The 25,147-nt window shown below is 35.3% G+C and overlaps 1 protein-coding gene across 9 annotated transcripts in view; it reads left to right on the top strand.

The window, feature by feature from the left end:
- LOC106082695 (potassium voltage-gated channel protein Shaker) overlaps nt 1-25,147 on the top strand; it is a 694,624-nt gene that overhangs the window by 612,478 nt on the left and 56,999 nt on the right. For all 9 annotated transcript variants that reach the window (XM_059366522.1, XM_059366520.1, XM_059366519.1 and 6 more), the window contains one exon: nt 118-289. In XM_059366522.1, coding sequence (XP_059222505.1) covers nt 118-289 — 172 coding nt within the window. The remainder of the gene's footprint in view (nt 1-117; nt 290-25,147) is intronic.

Raw genomic sequence — 25,147 nt, 5'->3', positions numbered from 1 at the left:
TTATTGCTACACTTTTGAGTTTTATGTTTTTTTGTTTTTGATGATTTTAAGTAAAACATAAATAAAGTTATTAATTATTAATTGTTGTAAAATACATTATTAAATTGTAATTTTTAGGACAAGTCATCGAATCAGGCTATGTCCTTGGCAATATTACGAGTGATACGATTAGTTCGAGTATTTCGAATTTTTAAGTTATCTAGGCATTCGAAGGGTTTACAAATTTTAGGACGAACTCTCAAAGCCTCAATGCGGGAATTAGGTTTACTTATATTTTTCTTATTTATAGGTAAGTTTGCCAAAACTTTTTATACAATTAACAACAACAACAATACCAAAAACAAAACAACAAATACCACCAATAAAAAAACAGATAAAACAGAAAAAATCAAAACAAAAAACCCTCCAACAAAAAGGCTTTATAACACCCTATTACCAAACAACCACTTATTTCTCTCTTTGATAAAAGCTTAAAAAAATATTCCAAGAGAAGAAAAAAAGAAAAAGAAAATTATTTTATAATAGCTTTACAAAACAAAACAAAATCTCTTGCTCTGCTAAAAACACAAAAAAGGCCAACAAAAACTAAAACCACTTAAACATCTTGACAAACCACCAACTCCTACTTGCCCTATCACTTACACTATTTTCTCTTTATAATTATATCTACCTCTCTCTCTCGCTCTATTCACTCGAAAACTTGTAACATACATATTTTGACACTAAGCTTAAAAGAAATTAAGAACAAAAAATTCAATACAATCCAAAAAAAAAGGTTGTGGCTTATAGTGTATATAAAAATTATTTTTTTTTAAAGAAATTATCTAAAAAAGTATTAGCATTTATTTGATTTCAAATAAGAGCTTTATGTATAACATAAAGCTATAATTGAAGGTTTAAGGCAGGCTTTTAATATTTTAAGCACTTCTTCTATATTATATTTTTATTTGGTATCTTTTCATTCTATTTCAACGTCATTCCCTTTTCCCTCCTTTCTATAGCTTATTGTATTATTAAAATCAACAATTATTTTCAAATAACTAAAGTTGTAAGAAAAAAAAAAAACGTTTTATTTTAATTTAAAAAGTAATAATAACTATTAATGATATTCAAAGTTTGCAGTGTATTCAAATATAAAGTTTGAATATGGTCAATAGTAACTTAAAAGAATTGCCACACAGAACCCACAATCCAATAAGGGTCATAGGTCCAGAACATAATTTTCCTGAAACTGTTTCTTTATAAAGAAAATAAACGAACCCAGACCGCTCCGCTGCTTCTTCTGTAACTCACGAATATCTTTTTAGGTCGAATTCGTGTAACTGCAGCCTATGTCCGCCTATAACGCTGAACGCCTGCGTTTAAATCCTGGCGATAACATTGGACAAAATTAAAAGCAATAGTGATCCCCATGCCATGCATGCTCATCTAAAAAATTCGCCAAAAAGATGTCGCACTGCGACACGCCATTCGGACTCGGCTACAAAAAAGTCCCTTATCATTGAGTTTAAACTTGAATCGGAAAGCTTTCATTGATGTGTGAGAAGTGCTCCCCTTCCCGGTTCCTGGGTAAATTTTTACTCCACTCCCAAATACCTTTCTTTTGAGTCCTTCATTATCGTATTGGTAAATATTTCCGGTTTAGAGAGACACTTGGCCCTTAATGTAAATATGCGCTTCGTGCTCTAATTCAAATACATTTTAAATGAGCCCCATAATGGCATGATCGGTAAATAAATTCTGTTTGAGGGTGGCATGGACCCCAGAGACTCTGTCCCGAAAATGAGTATCAATATCCCGAAAATTAAACAATTTAATTATCAATTAGTTTTTATATAATAGGGAGATGTTTTCGGGTGGGGCAGTTCCTCGAACACACGGCTCTTCAATTGGATATCAATTTCGTTTTTTTCTCTCAAGCACCTTTCGTTTGAATTTTTTTTTGTTGTGATTGGTCTAAATACCCATTTGGCGGGTTTCGGACGGCCCCCAGGCACCCGACCCCAACAATAGAAACCATGTTTTGTTTTGACTGTGAGAGTGCAAAAAAAAAATTTCGATCGAATCGCATTAGAGCTTCATATTGTCATAATCGGAAATGGCAATCGGAAATGGGAGTACGCCCTAAAGCGCCCCTAAACTGACTTGGCTCCAAAATTTGATATCTACTCTTAAATAGCTTTCATTTGAGTCCCATATTGTCATAATGGATCAATCAACCTATTTGACTTATTTTTGGAAAGAAAAGCGACACCTAGACTTGAACACAAATTCTTATGCCATATTCGTAATCTACTCCCACATACCTTTCATTTGAGTCCCATATAGACATGGTCGGCTAATATGGCCATTTGGGGGTACTTGGGGGTGAGGCGACCTCCTATTACTTTGGCCTAGTTTTTTATGCCATATTTGTAATCTACTGTCGAATATTTTTATTTGAGGCCCATATTGACATGATCGTCCCATATAGTCATGATGGGTCATATGCTCATTTAAGACGTTTTTGGGGGGTAGGGTGGCCCCCTATAATTCGATCTGATTTTGTTTGACATATTCGTAATCTACTCCCGAATACCTTTCATTTGAGACATATTGACATGAACGCCCAATATGTCTGTTTGGGGTAATTTGAGGGATGGAAGGTATTGGAAAATATTCGTATTCTATTTTCCAACACCTTTCATTTGATACCCAAATTGTCCCGATCGGTTCACTTTTATTTTTGGGAAGTACTTCTGGGGTAAAGAGGGAGGGTCCGCCTCCTTCCGAAATCAACAAATTAAAAAGCTCATTTCTCCTTCCTGACCATATTCGCAATCTACTCCTGAATACCTTTCATTTGAGTCTCATATTGTCATGATCATCCAAAAAACCTATTTAAGGGGTTTTGGGGTTGGGGCGGCCCCCAGTTACTTAAACCCAATTTTTAATATGAAATTCGTACTTTTCTCCTGAATACCTTTCATTTGAGTCCCATATTGTCCCGATCGGTCCACTTTTGTTTTTGGGTAGTACTTTTGTACTTAGTAGTACTTCCGATATCAACAAATTATATAGCCTATGTTTCTTTCCAGACCAACATACCGTTTTTGAGTCTATACGGAACAAACAAACAAACCGTCAAATAAACATACAAACAAACAAACACAAATTCAATTTTATATATTAGGTGATTTCATATTCATTCCACGTACGTCTGCTCTTGTAACGAAATAGTAAAATATGACCATTTCAAGAAGGTTATTTTTGACATTGGAGGCCACTGTAGCGCAAAGGTTAGCATATCCGACTGTGATGCTGAACGCCTGGTTTCGAATCCTGCCTAGAACATCAGAAAAATTTTTTAGTGGTGTTTATCCCCTCCTATTACTAGGGACATTTCAGAGGAAATGGTATGGTCGCACTGCGGCACGCCGTTCGGACAAGGCTATTAAAAGGAGAACCCTTATCATTGACCTTAAACATGATTCGGCCAGCAATCATTGATATGTGAGAAGTTTGCCCCTGTTTCTTAATGGAATGGCAAATTTGTTGTTATTTTTGACATTTAAGGTAGATCTAGCCATGTTCGTTTGTCCATCCATTTGTCCGTCCGTACATCTGGGTAAATCACGATAGCGGTCGAACGATTGTTTGAAGTCCAACGTGGATCAGTGGTTGAAAAAATTAGAAAATATTTTCAGCGGTGGTTATCCAACAATTGATATTGGTGATATTACTTAGAAAATCAACCGTTAAAAACTTTTCTACAAAATAGTTTCCCTTTTCATTCGGCTTAAACTTGAATCGAACAACACTCATAGATATGAGAGAAGAATCCCCCCAGTTCGTTAATGCCATGACCATTCAAGGTGCTAATCCGCAGATCATAGACCTTTTTTCATGTGCATGGGTCATCAACGTTAGGGGAGTACGTTTTTATACCCACCACCGAAGGATGGGGGTTAGTCATTTTGTCATTCCATTTTCGACTCTATAATCGTAGTAAAAATCTAAGACGATCTAGCCATGTCCGTCCGTCTGTCTGTTTGTTGAAATCACGCTACAATCTTTAAAATAAAGACATTGAGTTTAAAGTATGAACCGATTCTTCTTTTGGCCATAGGCATGTTAAGTTCAAAGATGAGCCATATCGGACTTTATGTTGATATAGTCCCCATATAGACCGATCTGCCTATTTAAGGCCTTAGGCCATAAAAGCCACATTTACTATCCAATTAATCTGAAATTTGAGACAGTAAGTTATGTTATGCCACTCGACATCCTTCTTCAGTTTGGCCTAGATTTGGATATAGCTGCCATATAGAATGATCAGCCAATTTAAGGCCTTGGGCCCATAAAAGGCTCACTCATTGTCCGATATCGCTGAAATTTGAGAGAGTGAGTTGTATTAGGCCCATCGATATCCTTCTCGAATATGGCTCAAATCGGTTCAGATTTGGATATAGCTGGCATATAGATCGATCTGCTGATTTAAGGCCATAATAGCCACATTTATTATCCAATTTTGCTGAAAATTGAGACACTCAACATCCTTCTTCAGTCTAGCCTGGTCCAGATTTGATTAAACTGCCATAGTTTAAATTTAGATTAAACTGCCAGATTTAGATTTAGCTGTCATATATTCTGATGTCTCGATTTAAGGTCTTTGCCTCAATAAATGGCGCATTTTTTGTCCGATTTCACTAAAATTTAGGACAGTGAGTTTTATTAGGCCCATCGATATCCTTCTTGAATATGGCTCGGATCGGTCCAGACTTGGATATAGATGCCATATAGATCTATCTCTCGATTTAAGATCTTGGCCCCATAAAGCGAGCTTTTATTATCCGATTTCGTCGAAATATGACACAGAGACTTATGTTAGGCTTTTTGGCATCCATCTCCTATATGGTTCAGATCGCTCTATATTTGGATATAGCTGAGCCAAAATACCAATATTTCACCTAAATTGAACAGTGGCTTGTATTTGTTAGACCGCACAATGTCCATGCCTCATTTGCACCAAATCGGACCATTTTTGGACATAGCTGCTATGGGTGCATAAAAGATTCATTTTTCACCGGATCCTGACGAAAGTTGGTTTAGATATATACCCGAGTTGCCTTTTTACTTGTTTCTATTCCTATTGTTTCTTAGAGAATTTTTTTTAGCTTTCCAGGTGTGGTTTACTGGCCCAGTGATCCAACCGCATGGGTTATGTGGGATCTAACATGTATCCCTTGTTTTTACGAGCCCATTGCTTGAAGATCCGAGGCCCGCTTGCACGCACCCCTAACCAGGAAACAGACGTTTATGTTGGCCATAGGCTATTTAAAGGCGCATTAAAGGCCTTATCATTAGGAATTTCAATTGGAATCTTCTTAGTCTTCTTGCTACCTGTTCGTTTAAACTATCTCTATCCCCGCTTTTGGGTCTTCTACTTTTCTCTTCATCGCCATCTGATGAACTCGTATCACCTGCCGTCTTTATTGAATGCACTGCAAACTTTACATTATTTGTACTGTACCTTGAAAGTATAAGCTTTCTAATATACAAATAATCCAAATAAATAAAACTTTCCAACGCCATATAAAGAAGTTTCGTAGTGTAGGGTATTTGTATCATTATAAATATTAACCTATGTATCAATATTTTATTAATAATAACTACTACAGTATTTATTATAGTCTAATTGGTATAACCCCAAAAAAAACAAAGGTTGTGTAATATTCCCCCTAAAACACAACTTTAGCAGCCAACTATGCAGAATGATAATATTATATAAAAGAAAAATATCTACTCGAATTTTAGTCTATTACTCGAGATATACTTTGACAAAGTAAACTTAAGGCAACAGTCGGTTATAATTTTAATTGGATTCATAAACGAAAAAAAAACAAATCATTTAGATTCAAACTCTAGACATATTTCCACAAAATCTATAGATATTTTTTCCTAAAAAAAAATCTAAAGATTTTTTAACAGTTTGTGACTCCTTAGAAGTTTTTGAAAGTATTTCTATTGATTTGTTTTCAATAATTAAAAATATAATCCTTCTGTTGTTGCTCAAATATGTCCAGACATGTCCAAAACTAAGAGACACGCTATCTCGTCTATGTTTGTCTGTGTGTCCTATTTGTATACATATTTGTGCATTCTCTCTTTTTTGTTGAAGATTATGATGGTGGTTGGCATTCAACCAAACCAAGCCAACCAACCATTGATAAATAATCAAAACATTACAAAAATAATCAATGTATAATTTCGTAATTTTTTTTTGTAAATGTTGCGTGCTTTTTTACACTTGTTAAAGTTCTCTTACAGTAAACGTAATTAACCCATACAAATATAAATATTCATATATATATATATGATTTTTTATAATAAAAAATACCTGCATATATATTCTATATCTTAGCAAATATATCAATAACAATAAAAATATCTCAATACATCTACATTTGTATAATTATACAAAGATTGATTATAGAACACTACTACAACTTCTAATTTTGTATAAATGAAGAAAAAACTTTAATTCTCGTTTTGTGGCTTACAAACCAGAAGCTATTGAATGATTTGTTTCCTTTCATTATTTCTACTTTCAAAATTGCTTTGTTCACATTTTATCGGTTTTTACTGTAAATGTATTGTGATATTTATATATGAATATTAGTAACCATAAATAGCTAGCTAGAGCTTCAAGCTTTCTTTAGTTGAATACATAGAAATTTTTGTAAATTAAAAGTACGTTTGATTTGTTTTATTTTAGGGTATCTAATATCATTATTTAGTTTTCTTGTAAATCGATAATCATTTGAACTGCACCCTTTTTCTTATATTTTTTTTATTTAAATAAATAGAAATTGTACACTACTTAAAAGCTTATAATAGAATTTTTGCAAAAACCAATGTATATTTTAATTACAAAAAAAAAAACGAGAGTGGTATGACTAACCATGCATACATAATAGTGATATGTAATACGCTGTTGTATGAAGATTTGAAATGAAACTCAAAAGATTTTCTTAACAGATACATGATATTTGTTTCATTGACATTTTGTTTGCAAGCCACCAAAAGCATTTGCTTATTAAAATAAAAAACTTTTCGACATAGAGGTCACTATACGTGTGATTGTTGGCAAACTGAAACACCTGACAGTGCACAATATGTTTGTGTTTTACATAATAAATCATTATAATAATACTGGTAGTCCAAAAAAAACTGTAACAACACCATATGAAATGGTTCGGCGATTGATGGATCGAATTCAACGAAATCCAGACAGTAGGGTCAATCAGGTTTAAAGTTCACCAAGCAGCTGTGACCACCGATGGCCGCATTTGCAATTGCATTACTGGTAATATATTTTAAATGATGTTTTGAAGCCGCAGGCTTGCTAAAATTTCGGTCGTAGACCATTGACGAAATAACAAGACTCCCACCGTTACATAAGTTCCCACCGTAAGCCAATAAGAGATTGGACTTTAAAGGAACCCATTAGTTTAACTTTAATTGGCTATGACAGCACATTTTTTCCATTAGCCGAACTTTGAATAGCTTTTCAAGCGCTTAAATCTTTTGCGTTTTCTCTCTAACGTCTGACATCAAGTTTCGAGATGTCTTTAACATTTTGATCTATCCATCGGCATTTTGGTCGTCCCGGTTGGAATGTACCACAAAAGACTTCCTTGTTCGAACCTATTAATTTAATGTGTTAATTTCTCTTTCAATATGAGTTAAGTGATCAGAAATTGTATACAATGGAAAAATAAAACCACAGACGGTACACCACACCAAACATGATTTGACGAGTTTCGACCTCTTGGTAAGCGGGGCATCATCAGAAATCTTAAGGTGTGAGGGAGAGGAGACTTGATCCTCGGTAGAGACTTTCTGTATTGTCTCCGTTCTTGTGTATGAGACATAGTATGCTGAGGTTATAAACATCGGCTAGAAAACCGCAGACAAGCTGATTTATTCGCCATATCAGCGTGTTGCACCTTTTCTTAATTAGGTCAGTAGGCAACCCATCGTCTCCTGCTGCTTTGTTGTTCTTCATCATGGTCATTGCTACTTGGACCTCATTCTGAATAGGAATTAAACATTTTATACAATCATTTTAGATTTGTTCTGCGGTGTGCTCTTCGCCACCATCTTCGGACACCAGCGGCTGGGAATAATGTTCTTTCCATATTCCAAGCAATATCACTAACCAGATGCAAGGGGATGTGCGTTTACCAAAGTCATCGGTGTGATGTTTGATTTTTTTTTGTACAATTTCCAGTACCATTTCTACACTCATGGTCTTACAATAGGTTTTTTTGAGAAGGCTACAGTTACCAAAGCATAGATTCTGCTGCATTTTCCATGGAGTGGGCAATGGTTTGCCACTGCGCCATTATATCATCGGGACAAGGAGTGCTTTCATCAAGCAGATGGGTAATTCGAGTGCAGTATGCCGTTGCTATCAGTTGTATTTGTAGCTTTTCAATGTCCAGCTTCTATGCAGTGTCAGATAATATTTTTCTCGCCACGCTCACGCGGGTGTCAATCTTTGGTGCAACAAGAAAAGGATCCGAAACAGTGTTCGCTGAATGAATGCCATTCATATATGACAAACTGATCAGTTTGGTTTCTTACTCCTTCATCTGGGGACAACTACATATGTGGCTTTGTTAGTTCTGTATGTTAAAATCTGGTGCTGCTAAATACCATGTTTTTTTTTTTTTTTGCCGCTGAAAAGTCATAGCCTCAACCCATTATCGAAAGTTATATCGTGTAGGCAAAATTTTCCGACTTCTGGACGAAAGATATTTTCCTTCTTCTTCACATTAAAATCACCCAAAACGATTTTAATAGCATGGGAGGGGAGCGGTCTACTCGTTCTTGTTTTGCGTTGGGGTTTGGCACAAGTAAGGCTGATGTTGAAGAATTTGGCATTTATATAAATTGTGGCTAGCCTCTCATCTACAGGATTAAATCTGGAGATAAGGTGTTTCAAAAATCCACAGCCAAATTTACGCAAAGTCTCATGGCAGCTATAGTAAAGTTCGTCATCGTATGGTGTTGTACAGATCGTATGATGTTGTGAAAATCTGCAGATCGTATGATGTTGTGCAGATCTGCAGATCATGTTCCTAAATATTTTCGTTTGCGTGGAGCATCAACTTTAGAGCAGCCCGTTTTTAATATTCTTATTTTTGTTTCTCAGAGTAATGCTTATACTTTTCTGGATGGGGGTCTGACCCAGCGCCTCAACCTCATGGCTTAATGGAAATCGTATTCAGTTAAACGTTATCTAATATCCATCCCTTTCACTAAACTTCGGTCATCTATTAGGGATTATTCGTTCGTTTTTTCCCCACCCTCTCCACCTGCCCCTATACCAAATTCCGGAATGTGCCGGTAGTATGAATAATACGTACATAAATAATATATAAAAAGCGATCATTAGCAGTGTTCTACTGATCCGCAGAGGGAGCTGTAGACTAAGTGATCGGCCTATGCAATAGACATGTTCTACCGTTAAGCACGGGAGTTGTAGATTAAGTACAAAATGTCCAAACTATAGCTCATAGGCCAGGTCCCACCAACCGCGTAAGAAGTTGTAGCATATGATGCCGCATATATTAATGGGCTTATTCACAAAACTAAACGTAGATTTGAAATAGGTTTATTTGAAAGTCCTATAAAGGAATCCTGTCAAACATGAGGTTTTGTGAATAAGGCTGTAAGCCTATAAAGTCAAATCAAATTCGCAATTAATTCCTGAGAGAAAAACTAAACAAACAAGACTCTTACTTCGTTTACAATCGTACATATGCAATATCAAAATCCCTATGACGTACCACTGATCACTTATTGTATGTAGCAAATGACGACCTCAATGGGTCACCTGTCTCATGGTTAGTTCTCGCTAGCGACTACTTTACGGGTTCTAAATTGCGAGTTCTCCAAGAGGGAACATTATAAGTTAACTCGTCTGTCAGCAGAGAAGAATCGTCTAGACCCCTTAGTAATTTAACGACTGATAATACTCTTCATGTAAAACGTCTTCTTTCAGATGTCGGAAGATCAATCAGTGTCGCAAGGACTTCTGTAATGCGAAAGTAATTCCGATGGGCTCTAATTCAGGTCACGTAAAGCGAAAATTAGACATTGAAACTAAACTTATTCATTTCTATCAGAGTAAAAATTGTAAAAGGGCTCCATATGACGCACCCATAATCCTATACAGGGCGAGCTAAGACAACGCTTAAGAAAATCTAAAAAATGACTTAGCAATATTAACGCAAGAATCGATGTGTAGATCAAACCATGATTTCAGGTCTAGGATAAGGCCTAGGTCAGAAAAAGCCTTGATGAAAATTCTGCAGATATGATCATTCGATAAACTAAATGAAGGCGGTTCGGGATAAGTTAAGACACACACATTCTTCATTCTTTAGGTTCTTTTTTCTTTGAGGAATTATCTCAATTAGAGGATGCGAATATTCACAAATTATTAGACTTGTTAAAGCGTCTTCCATCCCTTGTTGCTGTAGTACCACTATGGACTACAATGTCTTAGTGAGACAAATTGCAGGAAGTCAAAGCAATAGTAGCCTAACCTATTTCGACGCTGCTTATTTAAAGTATTATAAATCACTGAAATTTCATTTCAATTCGGAGTAATCTACTGCGAATTTTTCAGCCGTTGACATATAAGCCATATCAATTTCAGCCTTTTGAAATCTAACGATCTATTCTCAAAACCACTTAATTTTTACCAAACTTGTAACATTTTTTTTTCTAAAACTTTATATATGATTTTAATTATTTTCTTTTTTCTCACCTTATTTCTTACAACTAAATGCAAAGACTAATAAATATATACATATAATTGTATATTTGTATTGAAATTATATTTTGTAGAGTAGTTTAGCTGTTGTTTATCTGTAATTATTATTATTCTTTTGTTGGACAGTGTAACAGATATATAAATCAAATATCCATGCCAATGCTATAGGTTAAATAAACGAAATTGCCAATATATATATTTTTATCCACTTACAATAATCAAATAAATGCCCTGAAAATTATTTAGCAAAATTTTCAGCCTTAGATTGGTATTTGAAAAATACCAAAAAAAAACATCAAACATCTTAAACGAAATTATTGTACAAGGTTCAGTATAAATTTGGTCAAAAAACCAATTAATTGTTTCATTTTTTAATGATTTCTAAAAAATATTAATACATGATTTTTTTGTAGTATTCAAGAAATTTTTTCTCATCCGCAATTTAATAAAATTTTTTTTATTTTCTTGTATTATTAATTTGCACTTTAGTTTTCATAACTTTATTCTCTCTCCCTCTGTCTGTCTAAACTCCCCTTAACACCCACGTACATTTTTACAATAGAGTTATATATAATTTTGTTTTTGTGATAATCGATTACAAATTACTTTTAACCAGCAGTTTCTTAATGAAAAATTCATTTCCAATGCACCTAAATACTAATTGATGATTTTTATATTTACTTTTCTAACCAACAAATAGTCTGTAGTTAGTTTAGATATGCAAATAAAGTCCAAATCTTTCTTATTTTATAGATATTTCTATTATTGTAGACAAAAATATTTTCGAAAGAAAAATTATGAATTAATTAATTATACAAATTGAATATTTTCTTGCAGATAAATAAAAGATAAACATAACAAAAAGCTGTGAATATTTCGAAAAAATTCACATTTTAGACACTTACTCTTTTTCATATATATATATATATATATATATACATACAGGGTGGCTGATGAAAGCCGCTACCAAAAAAAAATGTAATAACTTTTTTTCTATTTAATAATAATAATTTAATAATTAATTTAATTAATTAATTAATTAATTTAATTAATAATAATTTAATAATTAATTTAATAATTTAATTTAACATGAATAAAAGAAAAATGTATTCCATACACCGAAAAAAAAATGTAGCAATATTCATCATTGTAGCAATATTCATCAGCCACCCTGTATATATATATATATATATATATATATATATATATATATATATATTTCATTCTATTAATTTATGTAGACGAATAAATATATGAGATAAAGCACAATAGAGATCATATTTAAATTTTCTATATATATTTATATGCAAACATTCGAACAAACACAAAAAAGCCTATTTTAAAACTTTATTAAAACCTAAAATTTAAAAATTTAATTCCACAATGTCAAATGTGTTCAGCATATCATTTCTGTATAAACACGTAAAAACGAAATAACTTCGGGCGGACGGCCCGTTCTTTGAATACCCACCCATTTCGTCAAAATCCGGTGAAAAATGTACCGCCTATGCAGTTATATCAAAATATGGTCCAATCTGGACCGAACTTGGGCAATATTTCAATTCTAGAGTGCATGGGTTCAAGACCGTTAGCCTGATTCAACTCTGTGTAGAGAAGTTCGGCAAAATCCGGTAATAAATGTTCCTTTTTTAAGTCTAGTACCATCGGGATATCCGAATAAATGGCAACTTTTACCAAATATGCTCCTAGCTGAACAATACTCGGATCCGATGTCGAGCGGCCAAACTTAACACACTGTGCCAATGCTATAAATGGCAGCTATAACCAAATATAGCCTAATCTAGACTATGCTCGGTACGGACATCGAAGGACTTAACACAACTTACTGTGCCGACGTTTAGCAAAATCGGGCAATAAATGCAGCTTTTATTGGCAATGCAAATGCAAATTTGCCCTTGAACATTCCATTAAGGAACAGGGGCGAAATACTGCAGTGGTAGCATGTCTGCCTATGAACACCTGGGTTCGAATCCTGACGAGAACATCAGGAAAAACAATATCCTCGATGGTTTTCCCCTCTTAATGGTGGCGACATTTGTGAGGTACTATGCTATATAAGAACTTCTCCCTAAAGATGTGTCGCACTGTGGCACGCAGCAAAGTGTTGCCCTGGTGGAAAAAAATTAAAATTATTACTATATGACAGCTATATCTAAATCTGAACCGATTTCGATGAAATTCACCAGTAATATTGAGAGTCAAGAGAAAATCCTGGCAAATTTCGAGAAAATCGGTCAACAAAAGACCATTTTATTGCAATATTACTGCAAATTGGAGAAACATATATATGGGAGCTTTATCTAAATCTGAATCGATTTTGACCAAACTCAATGTATATTGTGGTAGTCGTCGAGGAAATCGTTGTGCAATATTTTGGCAAGATTGGTCAATAAATATGCTTGCAGTGGCTCTAGGAGTGAAAATCGGGTGATATATATATATATATATATATATATATATATGAGGACTTTATCTAAGTATGATCCGATTTCCAAGAAATTCACCACTAATGTCGAGAGAAAGAATCGTAAAAGAATCCTTCCTGGCAAATTTCGAGAGAATCGGTTCACAAATGACCGTTTTATTGAATTATTACTGAAAACTACGACCTGTACTTTGTACACAAATTAACATGGACAGACAGACGGACATAGCTATATCGAATCAGAAAGTGATTCTGAGTCGATCGGTATACTTTTTAATGGGTCTATCTCTCTTCCTTTTGGGTGTTACACACTAATTCACTAAGTTATAATACCCTGTACCTCAGTAGTGGTGTAGGCTGTAATCACATTTGTCAGCGAAAGATGTCACAGGCATGAACAAATGTTTAGAACCGTTTTAAAGAGGCGAAAATAAAGCAAAAAAAAATCAGCTGCCTATACTTGCCCCATTTGTGTAGATTGTGTTATATTGAAAAATGCATTTTTCTGGCCATTTTTTGTGGAGGAAAGTCGGAATTAAGAATAATAAGACAACAATTTAGACTTCTTAAATCACCGGAACCTGGCATTATATCACCATTCGAAAAATAAGAAATGTCCGATAAACTGGCTAACTTGAATAGGAGATATACTCTGCTTGTATCGGCATGTCATGTACTCTGAAAAATTGTTGTCCTAATTTTAAAGATACGAGCCAAAGATTTGCAGACTTAATTTTCCATCTTTTTAAGGAAACATTCCCTTTGGTGAAAAAATTTTTCTTCATATTAAAGATTTTTTATTTTAAATGGTTGGTTAGTTAATCCTTAACTTTGCGTCTTCTTCATAGAAAGTAAGGAAATTGACCTATGGACAAGACAACAGTAAACCGTAGTTAAAAGCGCAAAATAGCATTACAAATAGGATCGTCTTTATATGTTAAATTTTTTAAGTTAAGACGCTAAGTTTAACAAGGGAACTTTTCACAAAATAATAATTGGGAAGTCATCAATGAATAAAAATAAGAATCAATCAGCAATCAAAATTTGAAACAGATGGTCATGTCCGTTAGCAAATAGGAAATTTAATTTAAAGATAACATCTCTATTGTATAGATTTCGTTTTTGACTCGTTTTCATTGCCAAAATACTACGAATAAAAAAAAACGACCATAAAGTGTCCCAAAATACTTGGCGTCGCAATTGATAGTTCTTACACATTCTCCCCACATGGCACAGCAATTTGCGATAAAGTCAAAAGTAGAAACAAGTTCCTCAAGTCACTTGCCGGCAGCACAAAGAAACCTTATTGACCACGTACAAAGCAATTGGCCGGTCTGTGGTAAGTTATACAAATAGTTAGTCTCGTCAGCTCTGTGACATGCAGTGGAATAGTATTCAGATCTGTCAGAATGTCTCCATAGTTCTCATATGTACCACCACCATTAGGAGACAATGATCTTACCAGTGCGAAGATATAACTTCATGCTGTCTAAGCAATATCTTTTAAGCTGTTATCGCAGAGCCCATCCAAGTCATCATCTTGTGTATAGATATCCACCGCCCAGAAGCCTTAAGGTAGAGATCTACATGACAAAGTAGTTTTGGCTCAATTACGTTCCCGCAGATGCATCCGCCTAAACTCCAACAGAGAAAGGATTGATGCCGACGTGTAAGATGTATGTCCCGATTGTGACCAGGGACCACCCGATACACGTCACCTATGTACCTACCCTGCCAGACCCACTCGACTCAAACCCAGATTCCTCTGGGCGCACCCCATCTTAGTCGCAAAATTTCTGGATCTTGACACTCAACAGAATCAAGCAGACGAAAGATATAACACAACAAACTACGACAAAACAACGAAGAAATATCTTAAGTTTTGGGACAATTTTTTATTCGGTGAAGCGTTCAGTGAACTTTAAAATAAAACACGAATATTGCAAGGGCAAGTCAATGGTTCTCTATGGTAGCGTTTTTTGACATTGAATTTGGCTTTAATGCTGTAAAACCGACGTCACTTTGGAAAGGGCGAACTAGGCAACTCTTGCCCTATGTACCTTAAAGACGACCTATGTACCTTAAAGAGGACCTATGTACCTTAAAGAGGACTAAAAATTGGTTGGCTTAAACCGCGTGTGATTCAATGGCTTTGCAGTTGTCTGACCTACAATCCTTACATGTATGTTGTTGCTGTTCCGTGGACAGCACTTCAAAAATCCACCTATTGTACAATACTCAGCCAGATTAAAAGAATGGCGTTTTGTTCCTCGTTGCTGCTCTGGGGGCAACACCATTTAATGCACGAAATTTAAATGTGCCCTTAATTGGTCTAACCTCCGCACATTGTGGTTAGACCAATGCCACCGTGAAGATCTGAGAACTTGCTCGTTAATCAATCACCTTCTATGTGTTATACATGCCGAACAACCAAGGCTACACTTTATCTATGCCAATATTTGATTTAAAGTATTGTTTGAAAACTTATTTACGGATGGTTCCAGACTGCACGACCATGTGAGTTGTGGGTTGCACTCTGAAGAACAACGACTGAACATATCGACTAGGTTACCCGATCACCTAAGTGTAGACCCTTTGCTATTAAAGAAGTAGTACAATGGCTAAGATATGTTGTTATAACTACGGTTGATATAAATTTCTTCTCAGCCAGCCACTTAATTTCTCCATAACGTATTTCCGTATTCAAATACTGGCTAAACAGTTTAACATTCACCTATTCTTGATGACAATCTCCTAAGACATTTTGTAAATCAGACAAGCTTGCAAAACTAAAAATAAGCTTAAACATTTCAGAATAACTGAAACCTACGGTGTCCTCTTAAGAGGTATCTCTTAGGAGGACAACGTAGCGTAAAGTTTAGCATGTCCGTCTATAACGCTGAACACCTGTGTTCGAATCCTAGGGAGAACATCAAAAAAAATGTTCATCGTTCACTTAAAAACTTCTCCCCAAAGAGGCATCGCACTGCGGCCTCCTTTCGGAATCGGCTACAAAAGAAGGTCCCTTATCATCGCGTTTAAACTTAAATCGGAGAGCACTCTTTGACATGTTAGAAGTTTGCCTCTGTCCGTAATGGCATGTTCATGGACAAATTTGCATTTTCAAGTATGCCTCTTAAGGCATATAAGCTTATTATACCCACCACCGTAGAAAGGGGTATAGTCATTTTGTCATTCCGTTTGAAACACATCGAAATATCCATTTCCGACCCTATAAAGTATATATATTTTTGATCAGCGTAAAAATCTAAGACGATCTAGACATGTCCGTCCGTCTGTATGTTGAAATCACACTACAATCCTTAAAAATAGAGATAATGAGCTGAAACCTTGCACAGATTCTTTTCTTGTCCATAAGCAGGTTAAGTTCGAAGATGGGCTAATCAGACTATATCTTAATATATCCCCCATATAGACCGATTTAGGGTCTTAGGCCCTTAAAAGCCACATTAATTATCGGATTTTGCTGAAATTTGGGACAGTAAGTTGTGTTAGGTCCTTCGACATCCTTCGTTAATTTGGCTCAGATCGGTCCAGATTTGCATATAGCTGCCATATAGACCGATCTCTCGATTTTAGGTTTTGAGGCCATAAAAGGCGCATTTATTGTCCGATGTCGCTGAAATTTGAGACAGTGAGTTATGTTAGGCTCTTCGACGTCCTTTTTTAATTTGGTCTTGATTGGTCCAGCTACATGGCAGCTATATCCAAATCTGGACAATAAATGCGCCTTTTATGGGCCAAAACTTTAAATCGAGGGATCGGTCTATATGGCAGCTATATTCAAATCTGGACTGTATGTCAAGGGGCTTAACTTAACTTACTGTCCCAAATTTCAGCCAAATCGGGCCCATAAAAGGCGCATTTATTGCCCAGATTTGGATATAGCTGCCATGTAGGCCGAAATTTGCCATAGTGACTTGTGTTAGTCTTTTCGACATCCGTGTCGTATAGGGCTCAGATCGTACATTAGTATTTGATCCAAATCGGAACATATTTCGATATAACTACTATGGGACATAAAGCATGCAATTTTTACCGAATTTGGTATATATATACCCGAGGTGGTGGGTAACCAAAGTTCGGCCCGGCCGAACTTAGCGCCTTTTTACTTGTTTTTCAATATAAGGCACAAAAGGCAACGGATGGCAGTTGGTCACAAATTGTTCGCTAAGAACGCTCTGAGTTGATGCAGTACATTCTTGCAAAAAGCCACCGTAGCGCAGAGGTTAGCATGTCCGTCTATAACGCTGAACGTCTGGGTTCGAATCCTGGCGAGACCATCATTTGTAAGGTAATATGCCAAGTAAAAGTTCTCTCCAAAGAGGTGTCGCACTGCGGCACGCCGTTCAGACTCGGCTATAAAAAGGAGGCCCCTTAACATTCGGACTGCACTAATTGGTAGGTGAGAAGTTTGCCCCTGTTCCTTAGTGGAATATTCAGGGGCAAATTTTGCAATTTGCAATTTGATTACCTTACTATATCAGCTGTAGAAATATATAAGGGAAAAGCAGTAAATGGCGAAAATGGTGGGTTAAGCAACAACCCAATATATCAATCATACGATTGCGCTCTATTGGCTACAGTAGTCAAAATTTTTCTTAAATTTGTACACAATTTTATTGGTCACGACCCTTAAAGATTAAAGTTCAAAAAGTTTATTTTTGTTATATTATTGCAACACAAAAAAATTTACATTAAAAATATTTTTTTTTACATTCAAAATAATCTCTATTGCGCTTTATCTCTATAGACCTCACTATAATAAATACACACTAAATTAAAAAAATTATTTCCAAAAAATATCCCAAGCAGAATTCTACCTTACTTATATAAATGGTTTACAAAAATTGTACATTGGAAAACACTACCTAATGTGCCTTACCCCATTTTTTCTTTACCAAGAATGGTGTAAGGAGAACAAGAATATTAAAGAAAATATATATGAAACTATGCCAACTTTTTCAATTCAAATGAAAAAAAAAAATGATAATAATTCTATGAAATTCCCCCTCCATTAAAAATTAATAAACAGGCGTTGTGCTATTCTCATCGGCGGTTTATTTCGCGGAGGCTGGTGCCGAAGTGTCATTCTTCAAATCAATACCGGATGCATTTTGGTGGGCTGTTGTAACCATGACCACTGTGGGATATGGTGATATGAGGTATAGAACACAAATAATAACAACAACAATAACAAATATTGCCATGTTTTTGTAATTGCAACCATATAATTGATATTGAATATATCCATATATACAATATATGTATTTAACCAAGCAAACATAAACACCAAAACCAACACATTGTAAATTTAATAAATTAATTTTGTTGTGCCAATTTTTTATTATTATATTTTTTGTTTTTTCATTAAATTAAACAAATATCCAAAAATTATTGTAAAAACTAAATCTTATATTGAGAGTTCAATGAAAATGAAATTGTTTACATATTGCAATATCTCTAATATCTCAAGACAAGTGATTATTAAAAGCCCCCTTTATACGTGTCTATGTGTCTGTGTACGTTCTTGTATATGTGAGATACATAAATGTGTTAAACTAAACCACAGCAGATGCAAATAATTGTCCTCTGAAACGAAAGCATTAAAACAATATGTAAAAAAATGTGATGTTAGCCTTTACTAACAGACATATGTTTATTATCATTTGTTAACAACGATAACAGAAATAATCACTAACAAATAAACTCTAGAGATTTTGTACACAGGTCGTAAAAAAATTACTCAATTTATCTACAAATTCTTTATATAAAAAACTCAGTCATTACTTTTAAATAAACTATGGAAATAAACTACGGAAATGTCTAAAAACTTAATCTACTCTGGGCTGTTTCAAAGTAATAACAACCGATCCATCATAATACACATACAGAAATTAATCCTAAAATTTTATGATATTGGTTGCAGTGTATTGGTAATGATTGGGAACCATGAAACCAATACTTCAAAATAAGAGAACTGACTGAAACTCATTTTTTTTCTTTTGCTTTTGTGTATAAGTATACCAATCTATGTAGAATAGCTTTCCTGTTACGAATTAAGCATGTTCGATCAAATAGCCGATGGACTCAGAATGTTCCACGTTATTGCCGCGAACTTCTCAATATTGTAACAACGTGTCTGAAAGTGGGGACGATTCATACTAGTAGTGATCGGGGATAAACATTCAGCTAACATATTCAAATGCCCCCAAAAACGAATGGTGAGATTTGACCAGGCACAGCACTGGATTTAGTCAATGAGGTAGATATCCCTTCTCAACCATTGACAATCGTATGGATATACAAAGCAAGGTATCCTGTATTAGCCAACTAAGAGACTTCAATGTCGCTCTTTCAACCACAGAATGGAAGATTAGTATGTACACTGGATGAGACTGATAAAAACCGCCAAACCGTATGCCTCGAAGATCTCAATAAGTGCAAAGGAGTGTGTACAGCGGTTTAAGAAAGATGGGTTTAAAGATATATAGAAGCTATGTGGCTGGGGACCCAGCCTACGACTCAGCAGTTGTTGCTGAAGCCTGCGGAAACGGGTATTTCCCTACCTCGAGTAAATGCGAAGGAAAAGGCCCCAGATAGAATCCGATAAGCTCTGTTTGAATGAGACAGTAGATACTTCAACAACAGCTGAGCAGATGAGCTGAGCTATCATCCGAGAAGAAATCGTCCAAATGACTAATGTTCGACGCCCTATGCAAAAATGGTGTCACTTATTTTTCAACGGCAGCTAGAGAAAAAACTCTTCATGACAAGATCAAATGAATGTTGTAAGTATGAGCTCCCGTTGGATACAGAAGATGAGGCTAACACTACGGTGTGAGTCTGACCCCTAACTATGGTGCGGTTTCTGCAATTAAACATCTTCGCCACTTCTGAATATTCTTCTTTTGATGGCAGAGGACTTTAAAGTTTTTCATATCCAGCAACCATAGGTGAAATTAGGCTTGGGTATGGGTGACATAGAGCCTTAGGGTCGTATTCACAAAACTTAATAAAGCCTTAGAATAGGGTTATTTGACAGTTCTATAAAGGAAGTTTGTCAAATAAACCTTTTTCAAATCTCCATTAAGTTTGGTGAATACCGTAGTTAATATTTATCTTTTCCGCAAAGAACTGTTTAACCCTCTCCATTAGTTAATCACACTACTGGATGGATTCCATTTACATTACATATGAACCGCCGCTTCTGCACTGAAGAAAAACCCATGGTAAGATAAGTTCTTAATAATGTACTTATTGAATACAAGTAGAAATCATGTGATTTGTATTAAAAATCATAGACTGACCTTTATTACCAGGAACAAGCAGCAAATACTAGTTGCTATCTATGTATCAGAGAAACTCAAGTAGTTCAAGACTATGTAAATGTAAAGTTTCGGATGATATTAGTTTCAGCCCTGGTGAAAATACCTCAAATTTCTATCCTTCTACGAAAAATTTCGACACTCATTCTACATTGCTTTTCTTAAGGTCTACAAGGGATCTAAAAAGGAAATGCAAAAGGATCAATAAACGACACACATGTCCTACAACCTTACCAAAGCGACCGAAATAGGGAACGAGTTCTGAGGAAAAGTTGCAAAAGACTCTTCATTAAGGTAAAACCACAAAGCCAGAACAACAGAACTGGTAAATCTATTACGCTGAGTTACAAAAATACAAGGCGGGCAAACAAATGTTCAAGAGAAATCCCGGAAGGAATTCTGCAGCTAAATGGCTATGGTCTTTTTGTGCTTTGGAAGATCCTTCCTTTTTTCCACACCCATTACGATAGGATAGGAGAAGTCTAAGATTGTATGGACAATGTGTAGAGAGCAGATACTGGAACTACTTGACACCGGCGGAGATTGTCACCGATATGTGTTCGTCGGGATTGATGAGAAACTTATTTCCGAATCAAGAATTCTTTGGGCGACTAAAAGTTTAGACTCTTTAAAGTAGCCACGACTTCATAATGCATTACAGGTCGTATGACAAGCCGCGTACGATAGACGAGGTCCTCGTTTTTGAAAGATATACTCCGCTTGTACCGACATGTTTTATATATTTGTAGTATAGAGGGACACAAAGGACATTTTAATACCAAAAATAGGAAAACCGTACCAAACGAAAGTAAAAAATATATCAGTCCTATTAGTCTGTCTGTGTTATTTTATTTTGAAGATTTCAGAGAGATTGATAGATACATATCTTGGAGCGAGGATTCCTAGAGATTGCCTGTCTCAACAACAGCAAAGGCAAGTCCACTTGAACAGCCTTTTATGAGCTAGCCGGTTACATAGATATCCATGTCCCTGTTACGGAATATACAATAGTAGCATTTCTTCATGTTGTTGTTGCCTTGAATAATGTAAAAGCGACATCAATCATGAAGGAACTGGAAACTATATGTTTCACTACTACCATTAAATTTTTAACCAAAGCACATATTATTTTAACAGATGGACATTCACTTCAGTACTTTGGTATATAGCCAATATATTATTGCTTCTGGAATAAAATGTGAGGTATAGGTAGTCGCTTATACTGCTGATGTGGTTACTGCGCTTATGGGAACATCCTTCAGATAGCACTACGTAAGCCTGCGAACTGGGCAAACGAAAGTGGTGTAGGAGTTAGTCTGACTTTTTAACTGGAGACGCAAGGTACATAGGGTGGCTCCTGTCTCTTGGGAGAAGAAAATGCTCCCTTTACTGAGTGTGCCAAAAATATCCGACAATTCAGTTGTGAAGGAATATAAACTTCAAATCCCACATTTTGAAAAGTGCGTAAGAGGCAACGCTTGCCCTATACATGTGCAAGAATGCCATTGGTACAGTTGGTGCGTTTAAACCGCGGTCTGATTGACAGCACTACAAAAATCCATTTACAGTCCATTTATGTACAGTTACAGTTCTGTAATGTTATATGCTGTTGCATAGGAGCACAGGAGTGCTAAGGACAGAACCATCGAATGTATTGAATTGGTTCTGTCCTAGCAGCTGGTTGCTAAGACCACAGACGTGAGGTTAAAGAGATTTCTCTTTGGTCAAACAACAGCTATAGACACTATCATTGATTCAATAGCGGATATACTAGGGAGTGTCGATAACACATTTTCTTCTAAGCTGCTTCTTGATAAAAAGTAGTGTACTCTTTAAAGCTATTATAACCTTGGTAATAGAACAAAGGGTAGCGGTTGGTTTTGTTATCTAAATAGACTGTCTGACCTTTAAAAATTAACGATGAAATTAAACTATGGAACACATGCTGTGTGCGTATCTTGCACTGGCTATGAGTTCATCTCTAGGTTCTCACTTAAAGGCCATTCCTCCGAGATAACACCCGAACCGACTACTCAACCAATTTTGAAGCCGTCCGTAAACTCCCAGAATAACTGAAGTTCATGATTCCAGTCCGTTTAATTGGGAAATTTGACCTCAAAAGGCAGATAGAAGGTCTTTGCGAATATCTTCATGCAGGTATCTGTATGTTATGAAGAAGTCCTCTTTTTCCATTGCAGACCACCATAGTATTGCTCAACATGTGAGCATAGGTATGATTATACTGTTGTACATCCTTGCAAATGTGCCCATGAACTTTCCATTAAGGAACAGGGGCAAGAGGCTACCGTAGCACAGAGGTTAGCATGTCCGCCTATGACGCTGAATGCTTGGGTTCGAATCCTGGCGAGAATATCAGAAAAAAAATTTCAGCGATGATTATCCCCTGCTAATGCTTGCGACATGTGTAAGTTACTATGCCATGCAAAAGCTTCTCCCCAAAGAGGTGTCGCACTACGGCACGCCGTTCGGACTCGGCTAAAAAAAGGAGGCTGTTTATCATTGAGCTTAAGCTTAAATTGGACAGCACTCATTGATATGTGAGTAGTTTGCCCCTGTACATCCACAGCACCACTAAATATTTAAGGACATAACGCCTGCCAAATCATTTACGACATATGTGATATGCACCATGTGTGATTACGCTTAAGAATAGGCGTTATCTGATATCTCTCATCCTCGTAGCTACGAGCGGTGTACAACACTATTTCAGCTTTCCCGGTTCATTGCAATACCCCGACTAGTGGCCTCGCCCTTTCGACGGTGCCACGGATGACACATATATCTTTCCTGACAGCCAGACAGGCTTTGAATCTTAAGAGGAACGCAGTGGAGTGTTGCACATCTCCTAAAACATCTCTAAATCTCAACAGGCCGCAGATATATCCGGGTCAATTGTAAAGCAGACGGGCTTGCAAAATTATAACCTACCCATAGCGAAATATAACTCCAATGGCAATGGATGGCAGATACGCACATTGGGGCAGTAAACACTTCTAGATTTTATTTTCAAATCTCAACTTGAAGATATAGCTTTGCTGTCTAAGAACATGGCAAACATGCTGACAGACTAAACAACGAAGCTGTGGTGACGTTGATGAAAATGAAACTATGGAACATCGCTCTGGCTAGCAAATGAATTCGTCTTTTGATTTTTCCCCTTCGACTAAATACGAACATTCGCAAATTATGGGGCTAGTTCAACGGTATAATATAGAAGACATTTTCCTTCTCCCGTTCATGTTTAATCACAATGGCCAAAAATGACTATGTGATTATTATCGTTCAGTTCGATAACGAATAGAGTTAATCTAACATATGAAATTTCTTCAAAAATTACTATAGTAACTGTAAATTTAACATAATAAAACACGAAACTAAACAAAACAACGATGGATGGGGCCGAAGTCTAAAGTAGTTCAATACAAACATATCGATATTTTGATGTTACATCTAAACATGGGCAATTTTTACTATTTGACGGGTATAGTAGAAGGAACAGTTGGAGTTTGCAATTGCCAAGAATGTTATTACTCCAAATAAAATGGATTCTTGCATTTTAGAAATGTAGCACATAGGATAGGACATTAAAATAAAATATCAACACTCAGGCTGTAATTATGCAGAAATTAAACGCAAACTAATCATAATAGTAATTTATATGAAATTAAATAAAGATTTTTCCAATCAAACTACAGCGGTCTGCTATATATACTAAATGTTTAATTTTTTATAGACCTGTGTACAAATTAATAATAATTTGTATAAAGACCCAACAAAAATATTTAAGAAATTTTTGATTTTTTATATGATTATTAGTGTTGTGTTCTAACTAAAAATAAATATCAAATGTGGTGGTGTTGTCTTTTGTTGTAATATCATTGATAATAACTTAACGTTTTATAATTATGATTTATTATCATGATTTTAATTATAAATATTTGTTTTTTTTTTTAATTATTTCAATATAAAATTTGTGGAAAAATATCTGGCCGTTTCTGTACAAAACAAATCAAAAACGCAAAGACTCTTCAATGTTGTCTGTTCTTTGTTTCTGTCTAACTCTATATATACCAAAAAATATAAAAAATTCTCGCTCTCCCTGGCTATTATCTTTGTCTTTTCTCAACTATCTCTTTTCTGTCTACTTTAAACAATCAATTTCCACGATTTATAATTTTTGTTTTTTTTTTTTTTGTTCAATAAAAGCATGTTTAGTTAAAAAATTTAATATTGTTTTGCTTTTTTGTTTTGTTATATTTATATTTGAATTTTGTTAGTTTTTTTCTGTAATTTTCTAAAATTAATAAAAAACTCAAAACTCCGGCCAAAAATATCACCATATTTCCTTCAAATAAGTAAAAGGTCAATACTGCCTAAAACCCAAAATACATACCTTCGATGCAAATATGTTCAATAACTAAAACAAACTGAAAGTCTCTGCCAAACTCCTATTGTTTCATTATTAAGCTATCTCTTTCTTTCCTTTCTTACTCTAACTTT

This window comes from Stomoxys calcitrans, chromosome 4 (genome assembly GCF_963082655.1).
Source record: "Stomoxys calcitrans chromosome 4, idStoCalc2.1, whole genome shotgun sequence".
NCBI classification, from domain to species: Eukaryota; Metazoa; Arthropoda; class Insecta; order Diptera; family Muscidae; genus Stomoxys; species Stomoxys calcitrans.
This window is presented reverse-complemented; position numbering and strand designations above follow the sequence as displayed.